The sequence below is a fragment of the Siphateles boraxobius genome, unplaced genomic scaffold, assembly GCF_051911475.1.
Source record: "Siphateles boraxobius isolate OS27281-9 unplaced genomic scaffold, OSU_SipBor_1 18, whole genome shotgun sequence".
Taxonomy (NCBI): domain Eukaryota; kingdom Metazoa; phylum Chordata; class Actinopteri; order Cypriniformes; family Leuciscidae; genus Siphateles; species Siphateles boraxobius.
In genome coordinates, this window is record NW_027508788.1 from 6,464,275 (window position 1) to 6,489,478 (window position 25,204).

At 35.4% G+C, this 25,204-nt stretch overlaps 2 protein-coding genes across 3 annotated transcripts in view; one reads left to right on the plus strand and one right to left on the minus strand.

Moving 5' to 3' along the window:
- The window catches only part of LOC143740943 (uncharacterized), a 77,268-nt gene that overhangs the window by 38,954 nt on the left and 13,110 nt on the right, over positions 1–25,204 (minus strand). The window lies entirely within an intron of this gene.
- On the plus strand, positions 687–24,337 carry arhgap42a (Rho GTPase activating protein 42a). Of its 2 annotated transcripts, XM_077233097.1 has the most exons (25): positions 711–1,090; positions 2,053–2,148; positions 4,806–4,867; positions 11,057–11,128; positions 13,952–14,053; positions 14,144–14,254; positions 14,525–14,629; positions 14,878–15,007; positions 15,155–15,255; positions 15,580–15,689; positions 15,826–15,885; positions 17,105–17,183; positions 17,870–17,909; positions 18,090–18,152; positions 18,824–18,898; positions 19,116–19,200; positions 19,285–19,343; positions 19,447–19,552; positions 19,688–19,847; positions 20,483–20,657; positions 20,729–21,124; positions 21,952–22,108; positions 22,219–22,278; positions 22,884–22,963; positions 23,092–24,337. In XM_077233097.1, the coding sequence occupies exons 1-25, from the start codon at positions 937–939 to the stop codon at positions 23,178–23,180; spliced, it is 2,727 nt and encodes a 908-aa protein (XP_077089212.1). In that variant the 5' UTR covers positions 711–936; the 3' UTR covers positions 23,181–24,337. The 2 variants fall into 2 exon arrangements, with proteins under 2 accessions (XP_077089213.1, XP_077089212.1); XM_077233098.1 differs by lacking the exon at positions 15,826–15,885 and having other exon boundaries at positions 687–1,090.

A 25,204-nucleotide genomic window follows, 5' to 3' on the forward strand; every position in this document is an offset into this window, starting at 1 on the left:
TTTAAATTAAAACAAAATGTGTGTGAATTTATTGTGGTAATCATAAACACTCAAGCCAGGAGTAAAAACACGTGTACGTCTGCGCGCGTGCCCTGTGTGTGTGTGTGTGTGTGTGTGTGTGTGTGTGTGTGTGTGTGTAGGGACTTTTTTTGGTCCCCATGAGGAAAACACAACAGCTTATAAATCATTTAAAATCAAGTGATATTTTTGAAAATGTAATGATGCAGAACGTTTTCTGGGTAGGTTTATGGGTTAGAATATACAGTTTGTAGACCTACAGCCTATATAAATGATTATGTCAATGGAATGCCCAACAAAATCCAACATGTGTGTGTCTGTGTGTAGTCACTGCCAGTTGTCAGATGTGGCCTACTCATTTTGTTAACATTTTCTGGTCCCTATCATGGCATGTTTGTACATCAAACACTTTTGTGAAAGTTATATTAAATTAAACATGAGAATCTGCTGATTTAGAATATTTTTAACATAAAACATAAATCCAGCACTCTTTCTTTCTTTCTTTCTTTCTTTCTTTCTTTCTTTCTTTCTTTCTTTCTTTCTTTCTTTCTTTTAAAAATAATAATCTATAATTTCATATACATACAACTTCTCCAGTCACCTCAGGAGGGTGTTGTAGCCTACATACCAAACAACAGCACAGTCGCCTAATCATGTCCTCATGTTTTAGTGTAGGTGAGCGGGATAGACCAGTAGGAGTCACCGCTACACTCGCTTTCTCTCTACTACTGAACCTCTCAGTGATTGAACAGGGAAACAAAATGCCGGAAGTGGGATTTCGGGATACGGTGTTTCGGGACTCGTAACCGTGGAAAGTTTACATTTTTAAGAAATCGACTTTTCCTGAGGGTTAAAGCTTCTCGGTTGCTGGTGTTCGTCAGGTTTTGTTTCACGGTTTCATTCATCCGCACTTTTACAATGGGGCTCCCGGCGCTGGAATTCAGTGATTCTTTTCTGGACAGTCCTGACTTCAGAGAGCGACTCAAATGCCACGAAATTGAGCTGGATCGTACTAATAAATTTATTAAGGAACTAATCAAAGATGGAAATATGCTTATTAGCGCGCTTAAAAGTAAGTTAACGTTACAGGTCGTGTTTTTTTTTTTCATGTAAGATATCCTATGATTTAATTAAGTTTAAGCGCTCAAATTTGTAGTAGCCCACCCTTGAAAAAAGGATTCTCAGATCCTCATAAAAAAATCCATATACACATATGCTTAGTTTGGCATTTTTTGCTCATAAATCTTTTTGTTGTAATAAGTGTTGCTGACTGTTGTTAGTAGGCTATTGCTTGTATTTATTTACTTCACTTTTTGTTACCTGGGGCCTTATTTAAATAAGAGTGAGAATTGTGCTCTCTGAACTGATGTCTTGAGAAAGTGCAGTTCAGTCTTCCCAAAAGAAAGGAACAAACTAGCAGCTGACCTTTTGCCCTCTTGAATACCTAGACATTTCATCTGACTACTTGAAAATACAACTAGTATGGGTCTAAAGATCTCAATTAGCTAATAATTTCAAGTGTCACTCTCCCTGTTATGTAAATACATATTTAACCACTCTAATGTGGTGTATGCCATCATCAGATGCTTGTTTATTCAGCTGGGATCATCATCTGATATGATATCAGAAAGGAGAGTGCTAGATATGCTGTTATCTGCCACTTCACTTGCAGGGCTCCTCCTGCCTCCCTCTAGATGGACTTGCTTTTTACAAGTTTTAGTCTTTGAACTTTAGGTCCAAAGCTTTGGTTATATCTTGTTATTTTCAACAATATTCTCTTTCACAACTTTCATCTTTATTCTCTGCCTCAAAGCAATTTGGCAGAAGGCTCATTCTGGCTTTTGTACCAAACAAAAGCCAGTGAATGTTTTCCCATAAAGACTTTAATCTTGCTTTGCAATAATGCTTTGATTGAATAAGTATTTGTGATGTCATCTCCTTCCTGTTAGACTAAACAAATCAAAGTGAATATGCTGAAAAGACAAGGAAGCTCCTATAAAATAACAATAATAAAAATAATTGTCTATTCAACAGATCTTTCTGCAGCTGTGCAGAAATTTTCCCAGTCCCTTCAGGATTTCCAGTTTGAATGCATTGGAGATGCAGAGACAGATGATGAGATTAATATTGGTAAGTAGTTAGCAAATGACCAAGATGATAATTATGTGAACAATCATATCATTTATTAAATTATATTTTTAATATGAATAGTTTACCCAAAAATAAAAAAAATTCTGTCATCATGGACTTACCTTCTTGTCTTTCTAAACCAGTAAACCAGTTTCTTTCATGAAATTCAAAAGAAGTAGTTTAGCAGAATGTCTGAGCTGCTCTGATCCATACAATGAACGGGGAGGGGACCAGAGTTAGGCGAGCCCAAAAAAGCACTATAAATAATAACAAAAAAAAATAGCTTTGTGTGAGAAAAAGATTGAAATTTAAGTCAATATTCCCCAAAAAATCGGTCCCACTTTATATTAAGTGGCTTTAAGTACTATGTACTTACATTGAAATTAATAATTTGATACAATGGACGTATTGTGTACATATATTTTTTTACATTGTACTTATATTTTGAAAATGCCTGCATGTAATTACAGCTGTAATAAATGTAATTACATTTGTAATTACACAGTTGACCCTTCCCTTACACCTTAACCCACCCTTAAACCTACCCATACCACCACACCTGACCCTAACCTTACCCGTATCACACACACCTGACCCTAACCTTACCCGTATCACACCTCAATAGCAGCAAAAGTGTTTTAGAATACAACATGAACACAATAAGTACACTTTTCGATGTAAGTACATAGTACTTAAAGCCACTTAATATAAAGTGGGACCCATAAATCTTACCTTAAAAAATGTATTGCTGTGATCACCATTCGCTTTCATTGTATTGAAAAGACCAGCTTGGTCATTTAGCTATAAATAATTATTTTGTCTTTCACAGAAAAAAAAAAGTCATACAGGTTTGGAACGGCATGATGACGGTGCTTAAATAATGACAGAATATTCATTTGTTGTGTTAATTATCCCTTTAAGCTATAAACAATGATGCAAGCAATAAAACAATCTCTCAAATTTTCATGTCTCTATAAGCTTTTTATTTGCAGCTGTCGGTTCTCAGTCACCCGCCAACAGTAACAAATAATGTCTAATAAAACTGAGAACACCGCACATTGCTGTAGTACCACAGCTCCATAGTGTCAAACACAACAGAATGGTTCTTTATCAGACTGAGACAATTGCTGAATGAACCCAAACAACTATCTGCAAGAAAGTTCAAGGAATCAGAATGTTCCTTTCTGGCTTCCCATTTCGGTCATAACATTGTCAGATATTTAGACTGTTGAGACTGATAATTTGAAGTTTAAGCCATTTATTAGAGATACTGGATTGAACAGAAAAAAAACCAGCCAGAAATAATGACCATACACTACCTTTCCAAAGTTTGGGGTCAGTATGATGACAGATATTTTTTTGAAAGAAGTTAATACTTTTATTCAGCTATGATACATTAAATGGCTCAAAAATGACAGCAAAGCCATTGTTTCTTTGTTACAAAAGATTTCTATTTCAAATAAATACTGTTCTTTTGAACTTTCAATTAATCAAAGAATTCTGAAGATAAAATGTATCACGGTTTCCACAAGAATATACTTTGATAATAATAAGAAATGTTTCTTAAGCACCAAATCAGTATATTAGAATGATTTCATGATCACGTGAGACTGAAGTCTGAAGTATTGGCTGCTGAAAAACTAATAGGAAAAAGTTATTTTAAAGTGTAATAACGTTTTAAAATATTACTGTTTTCCTGTATTTTTGATCAAATCAATGCAGCCTTGATGAGCATGAGAGGTGGCTTTCAAACAAAGTATTTAAAAAATCTGACGACCCCAAACTTTTGCGTTTGCGAAAAACCAGAATATCAGAAAGCATTGCGGTTGTTCTAACGTGAAATGAACATCTCAACAGTATAGTGAATTTATGGTTCTCCTCTCCATCAAAGCAGATTTATCTTGTTGTAACATGATTTTTTTAAATGACGAGGGTGTGTTTATCTGTAGGTCTCTGCTCCTAATAGAAAGTAGTTCTTATCTGAGTTCTTAATTGGTTAAAATCCCAGTAGAATGATGAGAGGAACTGTGAGGTGGGACCCTTTCTTATCGCCAAACTGAAAAATGCTGTATATTCCAGCACAGGAAGTGATGCATCCAAAGCATCCTTTGTTAAAAAAACAAAAACAAAAAAAAACAAAAACAGAAGCACATACTCAGAATCATCATGTGCTTTTAGTAGTGTTACATAATATCAACAGTGGTTTATTTTAGATTATCTCCCACATTTCTCAGGTGCTGATTTTACAATACATCTGAATTATTTTTCAAGAATCGTGTCCTGTAAACATTAAAACAAGGCAAATTAGATCACTAGATAAAGGATCACTATAAAACATGCAATTTGGCTTATTGAATGATTTGTCTTCATTTTTTTTCTACGACTGACCATGTTGCACACATGCAGGGCTCATACAGGAAACATGCTTTATGTTACTCTCACATTTCTACATCTTGAACATGTGGTCTGCTGTTTGAATACCCCTTTGTGCATTGATCAGTTCTCAGTTGTGGGTGGCAATGATATTTTTTTCTTCCTGGCTAATATTATGTGCAGGTTTTCTGTATTTCCTTTGTGCCAAAAGTTCAAAGAGCAAAATCAGATGTGCTGATCGAGTAATTTCAGTCATGATTGGAATTCCTTCTCTCTTATCACAGCCCAGTCACTGAAGGAATTCTCCCAGCTACTGAACACAGTGGAGGAGGAAAGACGACGACTTGTAAGTTGCTTTGAACCTGTTCAAAAGTTTGGTGAAATGTTGATTGAATAAGTATTTGTGATAATGATGATGATACTTAATGATGTTTTGTGAAATATTATTTCTATTTAATATCACTTTTTTCTATTGAATCTATTTTAAAATGTAATTTATTCTTGTGATGGTAAAGCAGAATTTTCAGCATCATTACTCCAGGCTTCAGTGTCACATGATCCTTCAGAAATCATTCTTAGGCTGATGAAATATTTCTTATTATGTTGAATACAATTTAATATTTTCTTGAAACCATGATGCATTTTTTCAGGATTCTTTGATGAATAGTAAGTATAAAAGAACAGAATTTATTTGACATAATCTTTTGTAACATTACAAATGTCACTTTTAATCAATTTAAGGTATCCTTGCTGAATAGAAGTAAAAATGTCGGATTTTGCTTTCCATGGAATGATGACATCATTTTCATTTTTGATTGGTTATGTGGGTGTAATATCTCAGTGATGGCTGTAAACACACTACATGATGTTGTTCACTTCAAATTTGCCGCAGGCATCGTAATTTGAAGTAACCATAGTGATTGTTTTCTTATATAGTAGTTGTCTCTTTATTGTTCCTTTTATGTGGCATTGCTCACACATGGTTAAAGCTTCATAGCACACTCCTAGGCTAATGGTTTAGCGCTATTTTGAGTGAGTTTTTCTGTGAGCTTTCGCAGTTCTGAGAAACAGGCCGTCTACCAAAAGATGCTTTCTCTCGGTCATGATCCTTCGCGGAGGGAAGGGAAACGGCACAGATCAACAAGTGCAGACAATAATGAAATATCACTCATAGCATCATCTTTGCCATCAGCTACAGGAGCTAATTGGTGCTTTTAATGGCATTATTCATAAGGCAACGTCCTGCCAGGGAATATTACTGGCATGCACTGCTGCAGCTGGTGGATCATTAGTCATAGTACAGCAGTGAAAGACCTCACCAGGCAAACAATGCTCCTCTGTGCTTCACTGGTGACCCTACCCACATGTTAACTAACATGCAGCTTTGTTTAGGATTCATCCACACATTGACCTGAGTTTCTATTATGGATATTGTAGATTGGTAAGGTATTTTATTTTTATGGTTTAAAAAGAAGTCTCTTACGCTCAACAATGCTGCATTTATTTGATCAGTAAAAACAGATTTATTGTGAAAAATTATTACATTTTAAAATAACTGTTCTATTTGAATATGTTTAAAAATGCAGTTTATTCCTGTGATGGCAAAACTGATTTTCAGCATCCATTATTCATGTCACATGATCCTTCAGAAATCATTTAAATATGCTGGTTTGATGCTCAAGAAACATTTCTTATCAATGTTAAAAACAGTTGCTTAATATTTTTGTGGAAAGTGGTAACCACGATGCATCTTATTAGATTAATATTAGTTGACTTTTATTTTATCAGATGAATAGAAAGCTCAAAAGAACAGCATTTATTGAATATTTTGCTAAATTATAAATTTCTTTTCTCTAACTTTTGATAAATTTAATACACCCTTGCTAAATAAAAGTATTAAAACAATACTGACTCCAAACTTTTGAATGGAAGTGTGTACATATTTGTATCTTTTGATAGCTGCAATCAACCATATTTGAAATTTATAAACAGACACTTCATTTTTTTTTTTCTTTGGACAAACTTTTTAGTGATCATATCATGATTTTATTGATTATCACTTTGTAGACCAGATTGACTTCTGGCCCAATCTAAAACTCACGTTTTCTAAACGAAAGCCCAAGTACTTAGCTGTAATGGTGTGACTGTGACAGCAGTCTCTATTGTAACAAAGACAAGCATCTCTTTTGTGTCTTCTGGGCTTGTGTCCGGATGTCTAATAAAAACACTGAGGTCAGACCTTAGGTCATCCACTCATGACACAGTGTTGTTGGCTCATACTTTGTGAAGATAACTTTTCCAATCTGTAGATCACAACATTTTTTCTTTTCTCAGTGAGAGACCTGAGTAATGCTCCCTTGCGCAATATGTCATGTTGGTGATTCATTTCTGCTCTATGTTCTCATCATTTCTTAAACTTAAAGAGGATAGTTTTCTTTTATCACAATGTTACTATAAAGTGAACATATGAAAGTCATGACATTTGTTTGAATTTGAAATAATTTCACTACTTTAGTTTAAGCAGATTTTATAACTTCTAAAATGAAGAACTGGCTTTTTTTAAATAAGAAATTTTCCAGATTTATATAGGGCAGGCCAATTGAAGTTTGTCCATCTTGTTAGTGTTTTTTATAATTTACCTTTAACTAAGAAACCGATTCATGAATGACATCATCTACCAGGAAGTGACATCATTTTCTGTTGTCAAACAACAACACAAACATTCTCTGATTCTTTGATTTATTCTACAATAGTCCATCCAGTTTGATAAAATGACAGAAATCTGTATTTTATTTTCAAAATCCAACAGATGGCTAACTTTAGCTCTTTATTTCCACCCTGTTACACATTCTGTTAATATTACATTGTTTATAATCAAGTAAAAAAAAATAGTGTTTTGAGCTTCAGCAGAGAATTGTTCTGAAAGGCTAATATAACCTTTTATGGAAGTACGTGCTTAATTACAGCACAAAAGCATATTCATGTGTTACAGAAATGACCCTGAAAGTGGATTAAGTTCAAAATGTGTCAATACACCAATTAATTTTGACATGGAAACCCTTGATTTGCACAAGAAGATATTAAATATGTTGCATTTGCCTGGAGAGCCCCAGCATCCAGGCTGCAGTTTCAGTCCTATCCATTGTTCGTTGGAGAAAGGAGAGTGGGTCAGCGGAGCTGTGTGAAGAGCCTCAGGGGAAGAATTACCCAGCAGCCTCCTACAGTTTCTTTACTTCCTGCAGACAGTGGCCATGCTACGCTTCAGTCTCACAGGCTCCTGCGTTGGGCCTCTCAGGATGACAAACACCTCCGTCAAGCTGTGAAAGTCCCTGAGGGCCTTTTCATTCATAGACATACAATAACAGAGCCAAGGGGTGAATAACTCCTAGTAAATGCTTTGCCCTCCCACAGGGGTGCAGATGGGAAGTACTCTGTGTTACTGGAGCATAGTGGCGAGACGGTCAGGTCCAGAGGCTGTGTAACGGTGAATCATTATGTAAACACAACTGTAGTGTTTTATTGAACTTCTGCCATTGTGTTCTGCCAGATTATCAGATAGTTTCATATCCACTGGTACTTTTATCTTAGGCGCACTGCCAGCTTGCTTCGCTTTAAGTGGGAGGCATTTTTCTACATGATGGATCAGACTGATGTAAGAAGTGAGCTTCCTCTCCGGCTAAAAAGGGCCATGGGAAATTTAGACAGGAAAAACTCTTGAGAAAACAGAGTGATTGTGTGTACCCAGTGGAGCGCTTGGCATTCTGCTGTATCTGAAGTGCTAAAAGCCCCTTGCTTTAATGAGTTGAACAATAAGCACTCAAGTTCGAGTTCAAGTGAGCTTTATTGTCATTCCGCTATATGCGGAGACATACAAAGGAATGAAACGGCATGCCTCACAGTAACACGGTGCTGCGCATGTAACAATATATGAACATAATGTCACCGGTGGTGGCTATAATGAAGCGCACGACGAAGGAGATACTCCAAATAAATCTTTAACCCAAGAATCAAAACAATGAACCAGAGTATAACATGAAGGAAACACAAACACATTGACATCAGTCAACAACAATGCAAGACCAGGAACTAACAGAAAGTGAAGGCTTAAGTACCAGGGCAAACAAAGGATCTAACAAGATCATTAATGAAACACACCTGAACTGAGGAATCAAATCAATCTGTAACCATAGAAACAAACAGGCAGGGAATGGAAGAACTGAACCAATTAACAAACTAACAGCAAACACTAGAATCGAACAGAAAACTAAGGGGCTGTTTACACAACACCGTTTTCAACAAAAAACATTAAAATTAGTATGCGTTTTGGCCATTCGTTTACACGACAACAGCGTTTTGGGTGCCTGAAAACGCAAAGTTTTGAAAACAGGTTTCAAATTGCAAGTTTTTGAAAACGATCTCCGTGTAAACGGCAAAAAAACGCAAATATGAAGACGATGACATCATGCACATGCGTGTTACGTGTTCAGTCTATAGTGTTTCATTGCCATAACGGCCTGGCAGTAGAATACAGCGTTTTCACTCGTTTTCACGGATCCGTGTGAATGAGGATGGTTTTGACAATGGTGTCGTCTGTATGCGGAAAACTCAAAGGAAAAACTTCTCCGTTTTAATCATATTGTTGTCGTGTAAACATACCCTAAATGAGGTACGAGAAAAAAGACACATACATGAACATAAAAAATAATAAACATAATAACCTATATAAATCTACATATATAACTATATGACATAGCCCATATAAACATGACTTGCTATATAAACCTCCATGTAGCTAACGTATTGAAAGAAGTAAATAAATACTAACATAAGTAAATACTTATGTAAACATAAATATATATATATTACATAAATACTTAAGGCTACATAAAACTTTTGACATACATTTGCAATTTTGCTACGTTGACTTGAATACACCTATACTATTATGAGTATGGTTTTAGATTTCTGCATTAAAATGTATTTTGATCATTTTGGGGGAGGCATAACTTGATGCAATTTAGGGATTAGGGTGATGCAGTTGTCCTGGTAAAATAATGGAGGAAAATCTTAAGGTTCTCCCAAAAATCAAAATTCTATCACCATTTTTGGGTGAACTATCACTTTAAGTAGTTTGGCATAATCTATAATTGTTGTTGTTCTTTTAAAAAAAAAATATAATAAAAATGCTTCCCTGCTCATTAATTTTGAAAATTTAGTGTGCCAAATAGAAGTCATGGTGTGACCAAAATGCAGAGACACAAAACAGGAAATGATCTCTGCAGATCCTCAAGGTCAGTAAGTTTCTTAAAATATTAGATCATTTGACCTCTTTATGACAAGATTAATTCAGATTGTGACATATAATATGAACCGTAAACCATATGAAACTCACATGAATACAAAGAATATTCATGTTGAGATACTCTTATATGCCCCACATGCAGCTCATCTTTCTTATGCTTATAAGCCTGTCATGCATGTTTGTGTACGACAAGCTTGTTTGACTTGCTTAGTGCTTTCCAATAACAATATTAAAGTTTAAAATGAAAGTTCAGTATTTTATGTATAACATATACGGTAAACTAAACCGCAATCTAGTATAAATATGCTGTTTGTTTACACTATAAGGGAAAAACTCAGCTGTGCACATTGAGCCGAACAGGAAATGCATGCATATCTTAGAAATTAAGTTGTCACTTATATACTTTTAAAGCCTGTAGCATACATCTGGACCCACTTGGGAGTCTGTACATTTCTATTATTTGTAAGTGCGAATTCCATTAATTTTGATGTGGGTGGAAGGAGCCTGTAGAGATGGATGGTCAGCGCTGCCGCTGGCTGAGCGCAGGCAAGCATGTGGAACTTATTTTGACCAATTCTCCAGCGAGACATGAAGTCCTACGTGCTGTGCCTGGGAAAGTGTATAAAAGGTGTAGTGTTACAAACTAGTGTATGTAATTGTGTGTTTTTCCAATTGGAGTGCCTACATGAAAATGGTACTAATTATAGCGCCGTTATTTTACAGTAAATAAAAGTAATTCCCTTGGATACTGTTCATGCACTGTTCGCCGGCTGTTAACTATTAGCAGAAACAGACTGATGTCGATGAGTTCACACAATGAGCACCACATTGGTGAATGAGGTTTTTAACACTAGAGATTGTAAAATGAGTGGATTTTGATGTTTTTGTCATAAGGTGAAAACCTTTTTTTATTTATTTCGAAATATTGCAAGTGTTTCCTTTCTTTTAATTAAAATATTTCAAACAATATCAAACCTTTTTTGTCAATATCACTATCCTTTTTCCATCTGCTCAAATTCTCATCTATTTGACCTATTTTAAACCTAATACTGAGGAATGCAGGCCGGATGTATTGAAAGGCTATTTTAGACCATCTCAAGGCTGTACAAAGCAAACTTTTTCCTCAAGGACTATTGGTTTTATTGTTAATAAAGGTATTATTCATTGGTTTTGGTTTGTCATACTAGACTATTTGAAGATTGTTTTTTTTTTCTTTCTTTTTTTCCTATTTAGATACAAAACGCTGATGACGTCTTGATCACACCGCTGGAGAAGTTTCGCAAAGAGCAGATTGGAGCAGCCAAAGTAAGTTCTTAGACCCCATTGTGAGTTAATGCTCTTCATGTCAGCGGAAAGTAATTTTTACCTTCGCTGCCTGTGACAGGATCCTATACGGTCAATATAGATCTGTGAAATCCTGCAGGAAGGGGGAAATTACAAACACCTGTTGAAGACAAGAGCAGTTAAATTATACCCAGATACTGTAATGCCACATTGACCAGCATGATGATGAAATGGCCTGTGAGGGCTGTGCTAAAAGGCATGTTTATTACCAGACTTTACTCTTGCTCTTACTCTTGTGCTGCATGGGAGCCCTGGTGATCTGTGAATGTGACCCCTCCAGTCACATTAGAAGAGCTGGAGCGCTGCCTGTTGAGCTCAAAGATCCAGAGCCAGAACACTCCATGCCTTATTTGGGAGTTTTGGCCCGATGCTCTTCAGCAAGAGCAGCAAAGGAACTCGCTTAACTTAGACATTGAGACATGATGGAGGCCAAAGGGAATGGCAGTCCGGCTGTCCAACATCCCGCGCATATCCAAAACACTGTCTCATACAATCTATTTCCGACTTAATACATGTAAATATTAGGTCAGAACTGGAATGAAAATGATGAATGAAAACCGAAAAAATAATAATATATAGATGTTCCAAATAATTCATGTTTTTAATATTTATATGTAAGTTTTTTGGGTTTTTTTATGTTTTTGAAATAGTCTATTTAAGGCTGCATTTATTTGACCCGAAATACAGTAAAAACAGTAATATTGTGAAATATTATTACAATTTAAAATAACCATTTTCTGTTTGAATGTATTTTAAAATATAATTTATTCCTGGGATAGCAAAGCTGAATTTTCAGCATCATTACTCCAGCCTCTTCAGTGTCACATGATCCTTCGGAAATCAATTAAACATATTCTTATTAGAAACAGTATTTATTTAAACTAGAAATCTTTTGTAACATAAACGCTGTTACTGTCACTTTTGATCGTTTTAATGAGTTCTGGCAGAACTAAAGTATTCATTAATTTAAAAAAAAATCTTTTGAATGCTAGTGTACATGCATATAATATATTTCAAAACTTTTGTGAGAGAATGCAAAAGGTTTGACATAATTTTTCCTCCCACCTCATATCTTTTTTCCCATCACCTTGTCCCTTTAGGGGCTCAATAGCACACTGTATAACAAGGCTGACGCATCTAAATTTGAAAAAAAAGAGAGAATAAAAAAAGCTTGAGACCCTTGCTACCTCTGTTACACTACTTTCAGAAGTGTTTCTTTAATGCAGAGAAAATATTTTCCTTGATAAGTCCCTGCATGCATGTCTTCTTAAAACCCTTGAACAGAAAGAACACATTCCTAGAGAGAGTGATGTCATTGCTAGCCAGCAGATGGGCCTAGAAACTGGACTAAGCATGTCAAACATGACATTCCTCCAGTTTGTTGTTCAGCAACTCCAGTCTGTAGTTTAGACGGCGTGTCCATTAGAGGGTCATGGGAAAGGTTGGGCTGATGTCAAACAGGAAAAACAAACAGCTTCAAACTGGTTTCAGTTGCAGTCTCAAGAAAAAGATTCTCACTGCTGGAGGTCAGCAGAACATAAACGCTTCGTACAACGTAAATAGGGGCAGTCAGTTCGGGCACAGGAAGTGGGGGTCTTGTCTACTGTAAACATCTTTACTCTGCCTCATTTAGAGCCATAGGATGTCCCATAGAATTAGAATACACACAGTGTTTGTTGTTTTTTTTAAATCTATGGTTACATGTCATTGGCTTTATCACACTCTTCACTGATGGTACCTCAGTGACTAAGGAAGTGTGTATACATGCTGCACATGTCCTGAAGTTGCACTTTACTCCCAAACAGCTGAGCTGTTGAGTCACTGATGTGTCATTTAGTTTCTTGTTAACTGTATTTGCTGGATCGTACTAGATTGTTAAATTGTCCACAATAAATAGTTTTATTGTGGAATAAAAAATGATGCTTTGTTAAAAATATTTAAAAAATTCAAAAAAGGTTGTTTGTTGTGCTTTAGTTGGTGACTGTTTTTTTTTTTTATATGTTATAGACCCATACGGAATCTGCACATTTTCGTTTATATATTTAAAAATTTTTGTTCTGACTTTGGGTGTTAATATGTCAAATTCGGCTGTATATATTTGAATTTGGTAAATTATTTTAAACACAGCTGTGCAGAATCTGCATCCAAACACTTCTTCAGAAAGCTATACGGAACATGTTGTAAAAAATGATTTCATTTATAATAAGTAAAACAAAAACAATCATGCTATCATGTGGAAATAAGTAGAATTTTATTGAAATAATAAGCAATATGTATTTCATTTATTTATAAATTAAAATGTTTTAATTGTAGCCTATTTAATACAAATAAAATGGAACTATATACAAATATATATATATATATATATATAAGTAATATATATAAGTAAACAAATAAAGTATTGACCTATATATATATATATATATATATAGTAAAATAAATAAATAATGGCCATTCGAATTTGTGGAAATCTGTAGGGCTTTCAGCAGAATATTTTGTCGGTAGATTCTGTGCCGGCCTAAATGTCACTTGAATTCAAGTTATTTAAAAGTCAAATATGAGTCTGCCATCCACTGGTTTTTAAATTTCATGAGTTGTTTTTGAGCTATAGAATGTAAATAATCAAATAAAAACTCTCCTCATGGTTTCACGAGACTCTTACATGGTGTTTGTTTACAAATCTAACGTTTTTATATAATGTCTTGTCTCTGCAAAAAACATTTATCACCAAAATTACAGTACAGGAAATTCCAACTCATGTTACTTTTTTTTTTTTTTTTGTAGGAAGGGAAGAAGAAATTTGACAAAGAGACAGAGAAATATTACACGGTTTTGGAGAAGCACTTAAGCCTTTCTTCCAGAAAAAAAGAGTCCCTTTTGCAGGAGGTAACTTGAAGTACACTATATATAAGATATTTTTTGAACTATTTCCTTCACCCTCACAAAATGGTTTGATTATAAGTGATTCTTTTATAGGCAGACACCCAGATAAATAAGGAAAGACAGGTCTTCTATGATGCCTCCCTGGAATATGTTTTCAAAATCCAAGAAGTGCAAGAGAGGAAAAAATTTGAGTTTGTTGAGCCGGTAAGACGCACTTATTTCCATTTCTGCAGTGCTATGAATGCAGCTTTTATTTGGGGAGATGAGAAATATGAAGACTTCCTCTTGCTGAGAGAAAACTGCTAGACTGCTTTTAATCTATCGGCACATCTTGTAACAGTGTTGTTTCTCTGAAGCACATGCCTATCTGAACGAAAAGGATGATAACAGCCACATCCTGCACATCTGTCAACCTATAAATGGGTAGATGAGTGTGATATTGCTTCTATACAACTGCCTCTGTCGTTTTCACAGCTGCTGGCTTTCCTCCAGGGACTGTTCACCTTCTACCATGAGGGTTACGAACTGGCACACGAGTTTGAACCCTACAAGCAACAGCTACAGTTCAACCTCCAGAATGTAAGAGACTTCAGATGACGTGGCCTGACATATCAGTTTTAAAATGAGCCAACAAACACATTATCTTTACATAAAAGCCACTGTGTAATTAAACTTGTTATAAAATCGTTGATTGTGTGACTCAATCCTGTGTTATATATTAGAATATGCAGTATTTACTGTATTTCTGCATATGGAAGGAACTGTACTTTGGATTACAGTGATGTCCCTATAGAACCAACACTGTTGTTTTGATGTTCCCTCTGAAGACAAGGAATAATTTTGAGAGCACAAGACAGGAAGTGGAGAATTTGATGAAAAGGATAAGGTCTGCAGAGCAGGACTTTAAAGCTCCTGGACAGTGGACCATGGAGGGCTTCCTCTATGTGCAAGAGAAACGTGAGGATCCTCCTGAGCAGTGTACTTTTAGAATATTGAATTTCAAGTAGACTGTTTATATATACTGTATGCATGCACTATATACATATATATATATATATATATATATATATATGTGCACTAATGATCACCTGTCTTCTGTTGAAGGACCTTTGGGGTGCACATGGAGTCGACATTACTGCACGTATGAGAAAGGGACCAAAATGTTTATGATGAGCAACTCTGAATTCAAGTCTGGAGGCAAACAGGTATTTAATGTTTAGAATTTAACCCCCCGGTTTCACAGACATTGCTTAAGCTAGTTCCTGACTATAATGCTGGTTTGAGCTGTTTTATCTGAAAGCAACTTCCACTAACATATCTTACAATATGTCAATGCCATTCTTTTGCCTCAAGATGCACACCAGTAATGTATTTTCCTAAGGTATCTTTATAAAAGCTACTTAAATGTCATAATTGATCTAAGGCCTAATCCTGGCTTGATCCAAACCCTGTCTGTGAAACCGGGCCTAAATGTTATTAGCTTAATCTCTCATTACTATATTTTGATTCCTTTTGTCTTCCATTGATAGAATGGACTGATCATGAGACCCCCTGAGATGTTTAAGCTGAAGTCCTGCATCAGACGGAGGACTGACTCTATTGACAAGCGATTCTGCTTCGACATTGAGGTGGTGGAAAGGTTTGTGGAAAGGCTGTAACAATGAGGGAAATTTGAGTGTGTTACAGGAGATTGTTGTGTTTAATGCTCTCTTCGGTCTGTCATTTTCAACACTCTCCTTCATTCCATCCCTTCTTTTCTCTCCTCATAACTGAAGAGGTAAACCCTGTGAAGGGCTTCTGTTCAGTTACCTGCAATGTTTCTATAAAGCCCATCGGTACGTTGCACTTTTATCCTGAGCTGCTGCCGTGTTATAACAATATCACTTTTAATAAAAAACGAGCTCCCTTCCCATAATGTGCTATATTAAAGGGTGTGTTCATACTTGAAAGGTTTGGTTTGTTTAAAACAAACTCTGGTACGAATGCTCTGTTAACGCAGCTCATTTGAATAAGTTTGAACACTGCTTACCAAACAAAGCAGACCAAGACCCACATTTTCAGAGGGTCTGAAAATGTCTTTTCAGGTGTCGGATCTGTGTATTCTTGCAGCAGATCTTCATTTGTGTGCAATGGTGGAATTCCTGGCACTGTTTCGACTCTTTTACACACTTGATAAACTCTTTTTGAGTTCTCAGCTGGTAAATACCATCATATATACGCACACACAATGAGTGCATTTAGGCCGCAAACAGCATTGTTTGGAATGTTCGATAAGTACAGTCGCAAAATATACGTCATAAAAGCTGTTTTTTGTTTTGTTTTGTGTATTTAGGTTCAGTGTTAAAAATGATTAGGACTAAATGTATCATTTTCGTTTTTGGTCCAAAAACAAACAAACAAGAGAACCGAGCTACAAGTGTGAACAAACCATAAGTTACTTTTTAATGCTATGTAACAGTTGCCTAACATACTAAACAAAAAGCTTAGTTTAGTATATATCACAACTTAAATAAAAAAGACGTGTGTTTGATTTATTTTTTGGTACCTGGCCCTTTAACTCATTGCATTAATTCGGTCTGCAACCTCACAACTCAGATTAAATATGTTTTTTGGTTACACTTTATTTTAAGGTGTCATTGTTACAATGTAATTATATATTTAAGTACTGAATAATATTAAGCAACTACATGTACTTACTATAGGGTAAGGGTAGGATTAGGATTTGGTTGAGGGTTAGTTGCATGTAATTATGCATAATTTACTGTTATTACTATGGTAGGTACATGTAACATATGTAACAAGGACACTGTAAAATAAAGTGTTACCTGATTTTTTTATACCGTGTTGGAGCTGTGAATGGCAGTAAAGAAACAAAAAATGCTTTTTGCGACTTTGTTTGCAAGCTTTATAAAGCTCTCATTATGCATAGGCATGATGCTTAGAGCTTGATTTAAAAAAAGTAATAAATAAACAGATAAATTATGCAAAATTCTTACTCATCCTCTCATCTTACACCAGGAGTTGAGAGTTAAAGTCTGTCAATCTGTCCCACAGGGATGGCATCATCACCCTTCAGGCTCTCTCTGAATCCAACAGAAGGCTGTGGATGGAAGCCATGGACGGAAAAGAGCCGGTAATAGCAGCTGCCCTGCCGACTATGCTCAAAATGAGACTCTGCTCTCGGTTTGATAAACATATGTCTGTTCATAGTGCAAGAGCTTCATTGTAAAGAAAGGCTTTCTAAATTGTGATAAGATAATAGTAAAAGCCTGTAAAATAAAGGGCGGTCCAACCAATGGCGTAAGTCAGAATGATCTGTTTGGCTGACCAATGACAGACAAGGAAATTTTACCGGTCATTATTTTTGTACTTTAAAGAGGTTTTCTTTTTTCTGTAGCCCAATGTATCACTGACTCCCTTTCCCATTATAGACACGTAATTGTTGTTATAGAGGCTCTTTGAACTCCAGGCAATGAATAGTGTACACATGGACAGGAAAAAGATGACAGCTGAGAATTTACACTTCGCTAATGACTCTTTGTTTTGACTCTTATACCGTCAGCTCTAGTTTATTGCCTTCAACTCATTTGACCCTCATTGCACTGCTATTATTTAGCTGAGTTTGTGAATTTCTTATATACAAAGGATTATTAGTGGGTGTATGTTTATAGTATGAAACTATAAATTGTATTTTGTATATACGGCCCTATAATTTATTTCCTAGAAAAGATATGGATTATGTAATGTAATGCATTAATGTATATGCTTTAAATCACATTTATATTTAGTGTTTTATAAACATATGTTGATTTCTTTTAGATTTACACCCTTCCAGCACTTCTGAGCAAGAAAGAGGAAAGTAAGTTCTATTTAATTGTCATTTTTGGTGTATATAGAGAATGGATTAATTTGGCAGTTTGTAATATAGATATACTGTTCAATTTGAACTTGCATCCACTTGCATGTTAATTTATAAGACATAAATAGTTCACCTGCGTTAGCCTCATTTTTATGTAACATATAAACACTCTGTCCACAGCATTCCTAAATGAAGCAGGCTTTAATTTTGTAAGGAAGTGTATAGAGCTTGTGGAAACAAGAGGTGAGTCTCTGCATCCTTTTCACTTAATTTAAGTTTTGCATTACATATATTATGACATGTATTATGTACATTTATGTGCATGTATGTACACCACCATTCCAATGTTTTGTGGCTGTAAGATAAAACATTTTTTAAATAAATGAATACTTTTGTTAAACAAGTAAAAATCGATTAATCGTAATTTATTGCATCTAACATAAAATTCTGTTTACAAAATGTGTGTGTGTGTGTGTATGTCTGTGTATGTGTATATATCTTTTTTTTTGTGCGCCTGTGTGTGTTATGTAAACACAGACTTTTATGTTAGATGCGATTAATCGATTTTACAGCCCTATCAACAAGGATGCATTAAATTAATCAAAAGTGACAGTAAAGACTTTTACATGGTTACAAAAACTTCTATTTAAAATAAATGCTTTTTAAAAAATTAATCAGTAGAGTAATGGCTTCTGAAAATGAAGCTTTGCCAGTTATAAATATGAAATATTATTAAAATATATTAAAATAGAAAATCATAATATTTTGCAATATTGCAGTTTTTACTGTATTTTTGATCAAATAAATGCAGTCTTGAAGAGCATAAGAGACTTTTTCCAAAAAATCTCACTGACCTTAAATTTTGAATGATACTGCATGTCCAAACAAAACTGTATTTTCCCTTTCATGTCTAGGCATTAACACAATGGGGCTGTACAGAATTGGTGGAGTTAACTCTAAAGTCCAGCGATTGATGACCTCAGTGTTTGGTACAGTAATCCAGAAATCCAGTACTATAGAATGCTTTCTTTTTTGCTCACAGAAACCTGATACATTTATATACATGAAGACTTTAACATAATGACTTTTTTTAATGTTGTTATAAAAAATTATTGTTTGTTGGAAATACACACTATTTACAGTAACCTTAAGCAGACGTTTTTGAAGCCAAATTCCATTTAATATTAGTCAATTTGACCCTTCCAGCAACCAAAGCTCCTGCAGATATGGACCTTGACCCAGACACCTGGGATAACAAGACCATCACCAGTGGCCTGAAGAATTACCTCAGGTTTATAAATAATTGACGTCATTTTTACTTTTTGAAAATGGCATGTTATTGAGGAAAAAAAGTAAGTCCTTCTGTTTCCTACAGGTGTCTGGCAGAACCTCTCATGACCTACAGACTCCACAAAGACTTCATCATGGCAGTCAGTGAGTTCTGGCATGTTCTGTCCTCGATGAACTCCTCATCATGTCCACCTGTGACTTGTTTATTTAATGATTAGATGTCTTTGGATTGCTCTCTTTTTTTTAGAGTCTGATGATCAGAACTACAGGGTCTGTGCTGTTCACGCCCTCGTCCACAAGCTTCCCGACAAGAATAAAGAGATGCTGGACATTCTGATAAAACATCTGCATGTGTATGTAGCTCTAGTTCTTGAACATTGAAGAAGTAACTGCACGTCTATTACATTGGTTCATGAGTGCACTTTAAATTCCACAAGGTGGTGCTAACCATGGTGTTTTTAAAAACAATGCTCTGCTGTTTTTGACAGGGTTTCCACTCATAGTCAGAAGAATCTGATGACCGTGTCTAACCTGGGTGTGATTTTTGGCCCAACACTCATGCGCTCTCAGGAGGAGACAGTTGCTGCCATGATGAACATCAAATTTCAAAATATTGTTGTAGAGATCCTGATAGAAAACTATGATAAGGTGATCATTTAAACAAACGACTCTTTTTAATAGACAGCATGCTGATAGAGGAACAAATGATTAAATAAAAGATGAGAATTGCTTATCTGACTACTATGTTTACCCTTAAAAGGCTTTTCAACAAGTTTGCATCAATATTTGCAATTCTGGCTGATAAATAATTCATGTTACTGCCAATAACTAGTAAATATCCGATATTACAATTCTATAATATTTTGCCTGAATAAACTCAAAATAACATGCTTAATAATACTAAAATCAGTTTTTTTAAATGCTATAAGGGAATTTTGGCATTGAAGCATTATAATGCATAAAATGAAAAATGGATATTCATTTTGAGGTTTGATAAAGATTAAATTTAACAATGTTATGAAATTAGTAGTGTTCTTACTATAAGGGAGCATTAGATTACAGCAATGGAAAAAATGTAAAAATAAATGGTTATTAATAATAATAATGTAAAATAAATATAGATTTTTTTAAAGCAGTGGATAATTTTATTCAGCAAGGGCACATTGAATTGATCAAAAGTGACAGTAAAGACATTTACTTATAATGTTACAACCTATTTTAAATAAGTTAATTAAATCACAGTTTCCAAAACATTCTTGGTATCTTTTTTTTCCTTTTTTTAGATATTTCATCAAGCTCCGGACCCTAACGTCCCCCTGCCACAGCCTCAGCCTCACTCTCAGTCTCGTGCCAGTGCCAGTGCCAGTGCCCGCCGCAGCAAAGCCATCTGCCTATCCTCAGGGTCCCGTAAATCCAGAGGCCTGTACCCTCCCACCCTGTGCCTGGCTGATGCTGACAGTGAGTGTCCCCATAGACAGGCATTCAGTCCATCTGTTAGAGGAGTCAATTTAACCCCTTCTCCCCATCAGGTGACACTTTCAGCAGCAGTCCGAGTAGCACTCCCATGGGCAGTATGGAGTCTCTCTCGTCGCACTCTTCAGAGCAGAACAGCTGCTCTAAGACGGGCTCCCCATCACGTTCCAAACACAAGGCATCAGGGAGTCTGTGCTGGACCACTTCATCTCCCTCCTCTAATGGACCCAAAAGCCCTCCTTGCACCGCCAGCCCCGATTCCAGCTCCAAAGAGGATGCCAACAAGACCGACGGAGAATGGGAAGAAGCACTGAGTACAAGCCCAGGAGATCGAAGCTCTCTGGCTTCAGAGATCCTCCAGAGGACCCTTGGAGAGACACTGGAGGATCATGGGGAAGAACGACGCAGTCTGTCCTCCTGCTCTTCTCTCACTTCACTTCACATTTCTGAGGGTAAGAAAGAGTACGTTTAGCTGCATTTTTGCACAATGTGGAGGCGAATTCACGAAATCCTGCATCTTATCCACTAACAACGCACTATCCACCCTTCAACAGAACACTACCAGCATGTGCAAATAAACAACAACATCAGAAGAATGCAGTGAATTTTACCTGGAAAATAACGCCAGGTCAATTGGCGATAAAAATTAAGCAAGCTTTAAGAGAGCTATGAGGGTTAGTTCTAAAATACAGAATTGATAAAGTTCAGTCATGCATATTCATTTATTATCGAACAAACACTTTTAAATGAACTGGGTAAGCAAATTAACAAATTATCATAAGGCTTCTTGTTTCGTTTGCCTCTATGTGCATTATTCTCACCTCAAGAATGCAAACATCTAAAACAGTTTCTCTACCTCCCTAGAAGTATTATTTTAGTATCACTGAGAGATTATTTTGAAATATTTTTGGTTTTTGGTTTTCATTTTCGTTAGAGTTTTAGTTTTGTGTGTTTTGTTATTTTTTATCAATTGTTTTTTTATAAGTCTATATTTCAGTTTAAGTAATTCTAGGACATCAAGTTAAACTTAATGAGAAATGTTTTAGTTTAAGTTGATTATAAAATCCTGCTCCCTAGTCTCTCCCAAGGCCTGTTGGCCTTGACTACAGAAGGAAGTATAGAACAAACATTGTTCACTAGTTCCCCCTTGTGGCGTTGGGCTACAGAAAGCATTTGAAACATAAGAAAAAGAAACAACACATTTTTTGCATACAACTTTGATACATTTTCCAAGACATAATGATTCACACACACATATACGTTTCTTGGTAACGCTCAGGTTTCAGAAGTTGTCACGGCTCCGTCCAGAGCCTGGTGTCACGCGGTCAGAGAGACAGTTTCAAGTCCCTCCATCTGCCTGATCTTCCTCCTAAAGAGAGCGTGAGATACAGAGCTGACTCCTCAGCCAGCAATGGCTACCAGAGACCGGGATCCATGTAAGTAAAAACCTTCTCAGTGATTTCTGTCATAATGTAAAATCAGTTTGTTACACTGATCTAAGTTGATATCAATATGAGATCAAATGTGCCATGCTTTTATCCCCCAGTGTGGCCTGCCGAGCAGCAATCTTTGAGAATCCTGTGATTTCACAGCCCACAATGGGAAGGTAATGAGTCAGATTAATGTCACATCAGCTAAAGTGCTAAAGCTAAGAGAAAGACACTACAGTCGTGATCAGATATTATTTATGCTATGTTATATCTTATGAGGTTATTTCTAAGGTCTATTTTATGTCATTGTCCTGTAATTTTTCCTTATACACTACTTTTCAAAAATTTGGGGTCGTTAAGATTTTCTAACTTTTTGCATTTATTTGATACAGTGAAGCAATGATATTGAGAAATATTATTACAATTTAAAGTAACTGTTTTCTGTTTTAATATTTTAAAATGGAATTTATTCCTGTGAAAGGTATTTCTGTATATTTGAGGTGTTGTTGTGTTGTGTTTTTTCCAGCCCTTCTCACTCTTAAAATGAATTTTTTTTAAAATGTAAAATGTGTTTTAAAAAGGCTATTGGTCACTGAAAACAATCAAATTCATGTTTAAAACTTTTTAAATGATAGGCATTCAAATGTTCTGTAATTTGACTGAATTTCTTGATATCGTGTGTACTAAGAACAGCCAAAGGTTAAGTGTTGTTGATGTTGTCAGGGATGTTGGTGAGTTTCCTTATTGGTCATGTCTCTAACTCCCTCTGGTGTTTTTACAGAGAGGCTAAAGCCTTGTTTTCCTGTCAAGCGGAGCACAGTCATGAGCTCAGCTTTCCTCAGGGGGCGCTCTTCTCCAATGGTAACCATGAGCCTCTACTTTACTTTTATAAGGAAACAGAAATACGAAAGGCTATGTAGAATGTTGTGCACTCAGTTATTCTGCATTTAACTCTTTATTGTTATGTGTTTGTCTTAATGTCCATGCAGTGTATGCTTCAGTGGAACCTGGCTGGCTCCAAGCTACATATAATGGCAAAACTGGACTCATCCCAGAGAATTATGTGGCGTTCCACTGATGGGGCCAGAAAAGGCAAAAGCAAAGTCCATGGTATCCATGGTGTTCATTTCTGCAAAAAAGGGACCATTTATATGTGCATTGCTACCTTTTTGTATGTAAATCATTAGCATTCTAGTTTTTGCATTGTATTATAACCACATCATTAACCATCGCATTTGATAAAGTTTATTCGGGATGTAAATATCACCTTTGTCTTAAATGTACAGTAGATTTTATTACCATCTAGGTACATGCAGTTGACTGTATTAACACAGATGTCTGTATTTATATGAGACCCATAATGCTGATGGGCTGCAATATTTTAAAACTGTAGACATGAGCTCATAACACTCTGATCCGTGTTGCGGTACGGCTCTGAAGGAAATATATAGAGGGAATATTATACCTGTGCCATTTGCATTAATTAGCGTCCATATTAAGTAGCAGAAGATATTTTATTGCCCAATCTGACATATGTGAAATTGTTAGTTGTATGTTTTATTGAGTTTCTTTTCAGTGATACCAAAAGATCAAGCAATTTTGGTAGATGCCGGTCATCTTTCATTTCAGTAACTGTTGAATCTTTTAGGTGAAATCAATTAGTTTATACTCATTTTTATTTAATACAATTTCAAAGGGTTACATAGAAAATCGGTACCTCTGAAAAGTCTTTTTTTAAGAACCTTTCCATGTCCTTAACTTTTCCCCACACAAATTTCAACAAAATACATCTTGAATGAACTGACTTTAAAAGCCAAAAAATGTATCTTATATACTTATTTTATTGTACTAATATACCGTCAAATTTGTGGCATTTGGCAAAACAGTGTAACAAAACAAAAGTTCTTTCAAAATTTTAACTTATACTGTTAAGTATAATATAGTGGATTTAGTAAGATAGGATTTAAAAGACAAAATACTTCTGACAGTGTTAAACGTTGTAGATTGTTAAAGTTTTAATTTGTTATAGTTTGTGCTCACAAGAAAATGCAGTTTTTCCAAGTAATGGCTCTGCTGTATTTTATTGTACACGGGTTTAGCATTTCCATGCGTTGAAATGGAAAAAGAAATTGTTATACAGATTATAATACTGATTATTAACATCATTTACAATGTAATTTAATGTGTGATGATTTTCTTAAAAAGCATTTTTTACTAATAAAATGTCATTGTTTATTTAATGAGTCGGGTTCCTTTTGTTGTGTTTCAACCTGTTCATGTCTGTCTGTCTATCTATCTACCAGTCTTTGCCATCTCAGTTTAAATCTAAAGGGCATTCTCAGTTTAAGACTATATTCTATATACACTATTTAGAGAACATGAAAAGTGACAAAAAAAATCCACATTTAGAAATGTGAAAACATTACTTCACTTTGCCTTTGTACTGAACACTGAACAGTACATCCCTATGACACAGATATTATTTGTAATAATGACTAATTCCCCATTTGTAAGTTAACTTCCCCTGTGATTTCATTTGCTTGTAAATGTGGATTTTTCCTGTACTTTGGATGGATATGAGGTGCTTATCTTTGACATCATCATTATCTTAAGGACCTTTAACAACAATGTCCACATATTTGAAAGTCCAAGGGACACCAGCAAAGTGATTTCCAGAACGGAAATGCAATTACCGGATTGCAATTGACGTTACAACATGTGGACAGCAATTGACCAATGTGGTAGATATTTTAAATGTACATGCCGTAAATGTTCATGAGTTCCTCTCATGCTCAGTTCAGACTTAACAGTGACCTTCTGAACAGAAATGTTCTTGTTACAAAAAAGGAGAAATAAAGTATAATATTTAAATAGTTACATTAAGAGTCCCTGTGGAGAAAAGGAATATGACATTGAAAAAGTGGGCTGTCTCATTATAGTTTATCTCAATACAAAACATAAATCATTAAACATTTTGTGCTTGAACAGAACTTTATCCCCCGGTTTCACAGACAAGTCTTAAGCCTTCTCCTAAACTAAAATGCATGTTTGAGCTGCTTTAACAAAAAAAACAACTTGCACTGACATTTCTTAAAATATGTC

Coding starts and splice junctions, on each gene's coding strand:
- arhgap42a (XM_077233097.1), top strand. CDS start 937: ATGGGGCTCCCGGCGCTGGAATTCAGTGATTCTTTTCTGGACAGTCCT. Junction 19,201..19,284: donor GGCCTGAAGAATTACCTCAG/GTTTATAAATAA, acceptor TGTTTCCTACAG/GTGTCTGGCAGAACCTCTCA. Junction 21,125..21,951: donor TTCACTTCACATTTCTGAGG/GTAAGAAAGAGT, acceptor GGTAACGCTCAG/GTTTCAGAAGTTGTCACGGC.